The sequence below is a fragment of the Esox lucius genome, chromosome 23 (assembly GCF_011004845.1).
Source record: "Esox lucius isolate fEsoLuc1 chromosome 23, fEsoLuc1.pri, whole genome shotgun sequence".
NCBI classification, from domain to species: Eukaryota; Metazoa; Chordata; class Actinopteri; order Esociformes; family Esocidae; genus Esox; species Esox lucius.
In genome coordinates, this window is record NC_047591.1 from 15019386 (window position 1) to 15026432 (window position 7047).

The 7047-nt window shown below is 42.9% G+C and overlaps 1 protein-coding gene across 1 annotated transcript; it reads right to left on the reverse strand.

The window, feature by feature from the left end:
• Window positions 1–185: 185 nt before the first annotated feature.
• Window positions 186–3182, reverse strand: ckap4 (cytoskeleton associated protein 4). Its single transcript, XM_010887404.3, has 2 exons — window positions 2762–3182; window positions 186–1633 (listed from the first exon to the last, which is right to left on the reverse strand). Exons 1-2 carry the CDS (start codon window positions 3068–3070, stop codon window positions 422–424), a joined length of 1521 nt encoding a protein of 506 aa, XP_010885706.1. The 5' UTR covers window positions 3071–3182; the 3' UTR covers window positions 186–421.
• Window positions 3183–7047: the final 3865 nt, after the last annotated feature.

Sequence of the window (7047 nt, forward strand, 5' to 3'; positions counted from 1 at the left end):
GACCCAATCCAGGAGTGAGTCTTATAACCACTAGAGACTTTATGCCCGATGACCTATTTCGGGCTCTAATCACAAGCTAGTGATTTTCCATGAGAGTACAATACTTAACCCTTCTGAGATTCATTAGTACAATACAATGCACAATTAAGATGTTTTGTCAATTAAATAAAATGTCTACTCAAAGGTGGCTGTCCAATTTTTATTTTTGTTACAAAATGCAACCGCTAACACAAGCTGAATTCCAAGTTAGGTTTTTGACACCAACCCTTAAAAATGAAACAACTCCAAACTCACATAATAAAATCTAAACATGAACAACAACAAAAATAAAAACGACAGTGCACTTGTAATGTTTGTATTCAAATTCACAGCAGTCCACTTTTCTCATTGAGCCAACCGATCCCCTAACTCTATGCCACCCTTAGGCCTTTTTGACCTCTGGCTGGGCCAAGGCCTGCAGTGAACTAATTGTCTTTTGTAGTGAACCCTGTAAGTCTTCAATGGCCTTCTCCTGGCTATCCAGCTTGGCAGCTTTCCCCACCAGGCTGTCCACAGTGCTCCTCAACTTTTCTAGCTCTGGTGGGGGCTGGCTGGCTGACTTGGTGGCTTCTTCCAAGACATCCAGCTTCTGCTCCAGTCCTTCTATGTGTTGACTTAGGCTAGTGTCCCGAGAGGTCTGAGTGTCCCTCAGCACGTCCACAATGGACTGGAGCTCCCTCAGGCTGTCTTTCATCTCTTCCAGTTCTACCTGTATGACATCCCGGGCCTTCTCGGCGACCAACCCCTGGGCAGCTAACGCACTCTCGTGTGAATCGTACTTGGCGAGGATAGCCTCAACCTTGGAGGTGAGGTCCGCTAGCGACGTCGTCAGGGAGTCTCCGCTCTCCTCAGCCGTCTTCAGTCGAAACTCCAGACCGCCCGACCTCTGCTCCGCCCTGGCCGACTCCCCCTGCAGTTCCTTCTCCAGACTGTGTAGAGCACTGGTGGCCAGATCCAGCCCACTCTGCAGGCTCTGTCCCTGATCTGTCAAGGCCTGTACGCCAGCCTCTGCCCCCGACACCTGCTCCCGCAAGCTACCCACTGTCTCCTGCAGCAGCAGCCTCACTGCCGCCACCTCCTGTGACATTGAGGCTATTTCCTCGTTACGGGTTTGAAGTTCCGCGCCCACCGAGGCAATCTGCACCCTCAGTGAATCGTCCAACTCCTCTGCGGCCCGCTTGGCGGCGCTGAGCCCGGCGACGGTCTCCACAACAGCGGACAGTTCCTGTTTGATCAGTGTTGGGTCTTCCATGTCACCCAGGCGGGCTTTGAGGTCAGCCAGCTGACTTTGAGCCTCACCCTGGGCCTCTGTGAACTCGGCCACGCTAGCCGCGATAGAGGCACTCAACTCAGCCAGGCGCTCCTCCACCGTCTTCTCCAGGGAGGAGAAGTCCCGCTCTCTGGCCTCTTTCACCTCGTTGATGCCTTCCGAGAGGTCGCCCAGCAGCTCGTTCTGGAGCCTCTGAACGGCCTCCTCCACACGGCGTGTCTCAGCTTCACCCTTCCTTACTGCCCGGCTTGCCGCCTCCTGCTCCGCCCGCATGGTGGCGAGAGCTGATTCCAAACCGTCCACTGAGCCTCTCATGTTGTCCACCTTTACAACCATAGAAAAGGGAATAATAAATAAAGGTTAAAGTTCTGAGTACAAATTAAAGCCACAGTGATTATTTGATTAGTGAACGTCGTTAAAATCTTTAACCTTTGTATATGTAAATAAATACAATTTATTATTTGACAATATGCTATTACAATGTATTACCGGTTTAAACCTACATGTAGTCAGACCAGTTCACACCCTACATACTGTTCATTCCAAGAAAGATGCTTAAGGATGGCCGACCCCATTCCTGAACAGAAATGTGCCTGGTAAAAGATTTTACTGAAAAGGCTAAAAAGTTACCAAAACCTAGTCACTAAAATAGGCTTTATAACTTGTAGTGAAATTTGAAACACTTAACTTTATACAGCAATAGCTGACCCAGCATCACAGGAAGTTAAGATATAATGCAGGAGATTCTGCAATAATGCGTGTTCTATGATCTACTGTATCCAACTTGAATGTGTGTTCCCAGCTAATGTTTTGGCTGATGTTGGCAGCATTATGAAGATTTCCCTGAGATGTTTGTTTACCATATTTACATAATAATAGTAAGGGTTGGCTATGTTGTTCTAATGTTTAACTCTTTAGCTATTTTCTAAAGGAATGTAAGCATTCAGTTTATACTGGTCTGGGAGATCTTAATATATTCATAAAGAAATTAATGAAGTTACATGAGGGCTAGAAAACAACTGAGTAAATGAATGAAAGAAATTATGACTATTAACTAATGCATATTATTAGAACATGCATAAAAGTTAAAGGAAATGTATGGTGTGCAATGTAGATATCAATGCATCCCTCAACTTTTACAGAAATATACCGGCCCTTATGAATAGTAGAATAGCCTTCAGCCAGGACATTCTTTTCTTTAGGACTAGTTTCTGTCGCGGAAAGAATTGCATTGATGACATTTTACTTTTCTTTGCCAACTCATCGACTTTGGAGAAAAGGGGGAGGTGGCCCACTTCAAGCAATGTCCTCTCTCTAGTCTATGTTGAGAAGATTACATTTAAATGTCTCTTATATTATTCCATCCTATTAAACAAGTGTTTTGCAGTCAACAGACGTTCAAACCTGCTGATTAGACGCAGAGTGGTATGTCCTATCGATTTAATTGCTTACCTGTTGGAGAACATTCTCTACTTTACCCGCAAGTTCTTCATTTGTTCGTACAGTCACTTCATTTCTGGTGCTGATTTGATGTATTTCTTCCAAAACTTGTTGCAGGTATATAGCAGCAAAGGCAGCCGCAGCTAGTAATGCGATATAACATAAAGCAGCTATAACTTTAACTAAACTCCCTGACCCCGATTGTTGGTTTGAGGGGCTAACCTCTTTACTAGATTTTGGACTTTTCTTCGCCATGTCATCTTGGGTAGATGAAGCAGTCTTTTCGCCTGCATTGTTTTTGTTTCTTGGTTTAACAGTCATGTTTGATGTGATTTTAAAAAAGCGTCTGCTAAAGATGCTGCAGATCCTATCTTTACCGTAGACGTCGAGCGTATAACTGAGCGCGTCGTGTCCTTTCTGGGCTCTTTTTTGCGATGATGAGGTATGCAGAAAGGGCGTCACTCTAGTGGAAACAGAAGTTCAATGGTTAGTGCAAAATTGGTGGCTTACTTGCCTCTGGAATGATGCAATTAATATGTCTGGTTACATTATCAGAAAATGTGTATTCATGGTTTATAAGCAGAACGTACTAGTCAATTTATTTGGAATAATGGAATTAACTATATAGGATTCAGCTCTCTCTCGAACGCTCTGCAAGACAAAATCCTTGTATAACACATGCGCCTAAAATGATTTATTGATAAGTGCCTCCTAATGAACATCAATCACAGCATTGTCATAAAGCCTACTGTACTGTAACATAACTGAAGTAATTTGTTACAGCATGGCAGCAGCAATCGTACTGATGGGGATCTTGGCTAGTTATTTCCTCTAAACTCGCTCCTCCCTACACTGGCTACGTGGCAAGAACTGCTACACTAACAGTTTAACTTAGTGGTTTTCAACCGGGGTAATAGTGGTATTATACGCTGTTTTATCAAAATGGTGCACAGTACGTCGCCAATCAGTCACAAATACTGGCATACTAACCTAATATAAACTAAAATGTATGTCCTCGCCAAGCATGCAGTTAACGATTTGTGATTCTGCCTTTAACTCTCGCTCGCTCTCAAAAGCATGGATTTGGGGAGATTAGACATAATTTGCGGGCGTCAGAGACGCATCTGAAATGCGGGAGACTCCCGGAACTTCCGGGAGAGTTGGGACGGCTGCTCTAGCCAAGTCCCCTTTTCTAGTTGTGTGAGTGACTATCCAACAGAGACGTCGCTAGGATCACAGTACATTCGGGGCTTATCCCACGCCCCCGCACCTCCCGGGACAGAAAGTAAACCGTTTTGAATGTACACGCGGCAAATTCCGATGTATACGCTAGCGGCCTACACGTCTACATTGTCATAATGCGCAATCGGATTTATAGATGGCTAGATCAGGGGATATTTTTTTATAATTCTTTTTTTTGTTCAATTTGTAATCCGGGGCTATTCATAAAAGATGAATAGCCCCGGACGCCCAGACCTAACGACGCCACTGCTAACCAAACCAGCCATTTTAATCATGAACCTAATTTAAATTAATCCTATGTACTATACTTTGTCACATAATCACTGTTATACAGTAGCCTTTGTAGGTCCCTGTAAATTAATTAATGATACGTTGCTGACTCGCACATACATTCACATTTTAAACCTAAATTGAGCACACATAATGGAGAACAAAACGTCCATGTTTTTATTAATCTGCCTAAATATAATAAAACAAAAATAAGCAATGAAGAAAAAAGTTAAAGTTGCGGCACGATTTTCTTCTTTTTCATAGCACTTTGGCTTTCGTCCAGAAGAGGCCGCTGAAATACAGTAGTTAGAGAGGACGTATACCGCAACCGCTCTCACCTAAATACGGTATTTTCACTTGACATATTTTATGAAAACAGTTATGAAACAAGCAATTCAGTAAGAACATACTTAACTGTTAACTGTTGCTTATGGTGGAATAATTCGATATTAGAAAATAATTAATACTGTAGTGTCAACGCAAGTTTTTGGAAATGTATGTAATGTTTTCTTATAATTATAGTTTATAATAGAATAGGAAATTAAGTTTCTAAAATAACAATGAAATGCATTGTTCAGTATGAATCCCCCTTTTCGGAACGTTTGAACAAACACGCCTGCACAGAGTTGAAACATTTCTATTTATAATGTTCGATAACGTTTTGGTACTGAACATGGACATAGGCCCATACACTCTTAGAGGTAGAAGGGCCTTGAGACACTTTTTGGGGTTCCTCACCATTGTCACTGTGGAGGAAACTTTTCTGTTCAAAAAGGTTCCTAGAGGAACCCCTCAAAAAGGTTCTTCAAGGAACCCCTATTGTGGGGTTTTGGATTCAATTTTGAACTCATTATTATTAATAATGAAATATATTATATATAATAACAGCAACATTCATAAAAATATGTAATAATAATATTAGAAGTTGTAGTTGTAGTAGTAATACACATGTGATTTGCATAAATATATAATTCACAAAAATACACAATGTATAATTTGAATTTTATTTATTATTTGTCCACCACAATGCTTCAACTTAAATTCAAAAAGACTGTACAGAGCAACATAAATAATGTGTGTGTGTGTGTGTATATATATATATATATATATATATATATATATATATATATATATATATATATATACACACACACGGTTCTGTTCATAATTGTTATGGACAGAATTTCTAGGCGCAGCCAGGGGCCGGAGGGTGTCAGGTTTGGGGACCACACGATATCGTCTCTGCTCTTTGCGGATGATGTTGTCGTGTTGGCCCCTTCAAACCAGGACCTTCAGCATGCGCTGGGACGGTTTGCAGCCGAGTGTGAAGCGGTGGGGATGAGAATCAGGACCTCCAAATCCGAGGCCATGGTCCTCAGTCGGAAAAGGGTGGCTTGCCCACTTCAGGTTGGTGGAGAGTTCTTGCCTCAAGTGGAGGAGTTTAAGTATCTAGGGGTCTTTTTCACAAGTGAGGGAAGGATGGAACGGGAGATTGACAGACGGATCGGTGCAGCTTCTGCAGTAATGCGGTCGATGTATCGGTCTGTCGTGGTGAAGATTTACCGGTCAATCTATGTTCCTACTCTCACCTATGGTCATGAGCTTTAGGTCATGACCGAAAGGACAAGATCCCAGATACAGGCGGCCGAAATGAGCTTTCTCCGCAGGGTGGCTGGGCGATCCCTTAGAGATAGGGTGAGAAGCTCGGTCACCCTGGAGGAGCTCAGAGTAGAGCCGCTGCTCCTCCACATCGAGAGGGGTTAGCTGAGGTGGCTTGGGCATCTGTTTCGGATGCCTCCGGAACGCCTTCCTGGGAAGGTGTTCCAGGCCCGTCCCACCGGGAGGAGACCCTGGGGGAGACCTAGGACACGCTGGAGGGACTATGTCCCCCCGGAAGAGCTGGAGGAAGTGTCTGGGGAGAGGGAAGTCTGGGTATCTCTGCTTAGACTGCTGCCCCCGCGACTCGGCCCCGGATAAGCGGAAGAAGATGTATGTATGTATGTGTATATATATATATATATATATATATATATATATATATAAAATTTAACTAAAGGCAAGAACGGAAGAATGTTTGTGTGTGAGAGAGGGGTTTAGACTGCTTAAGAAAACAAATAGTTAGCCTCTTTGATGACAGTGGAGGAGATCTTTCCTTCGGGTGCATTTGACATGAGGTACTTTTCAATTAAATTAAGAGTGTTTTTGACCTTCTTATGGTACTGGATGTTAAAAACAAAATAAATAGACATCAAAGTCGCCATCGCCAAGGTGATGTCATCAACCGGCTGGGGGAGGACATCTGTGTAGTCCAGACACACGCCAAAACTAGGCTTCAAGAAGGGGTTTCCAGTAATTACAAGGACAGGTGTTGGGACCTCTGGATCCTAGGGCAGACAAGAAAAACAATATTTTAAATTTCATAAATGTTATATGACATTGCTGAGAATTACCCAGACAGTGTTTTGGCCAACTGACAATAACCCATACCTTCTGCTTGATCACGTAGAGGGCATCAGGGTCCTCTCTGAATAAATGTGGGAGGAGTAATGTAGCTAGGATCAATTGCAGACCTTGGGTTAGAAAGATAAATAAAAAGGTACACCCAAAAATGACATTCCAACCAAAATAATATCACATTTACATAAATCAGAACACAATTACAGAGATTGTAGCCAGAATCTATAGATAAAAAGCCCTTTGCTGACGTAATGCAAGAGTCATCCATGCTCCGCTTTTTTGGTTTCAGTAGGTCACCCCCATTTATGTGAATTTAGCCACAAAATGAT

Coding starts and splice junctions, on each gene's coding strand:
- ckap4 (XM_010887404.3), bottom strand. CDS start 3,070: ATGACTGTTAAACCAAGAAACAAAAACAATGCAGGCGAAAAGACTGCT. Junction 1,634..2,761: donor TAGAGAATGTTCTCCAACAG/GTAAGCAATTAA, acceptor ATGGTTGTAAAG/GTGGACAACATGAGAGGCTC.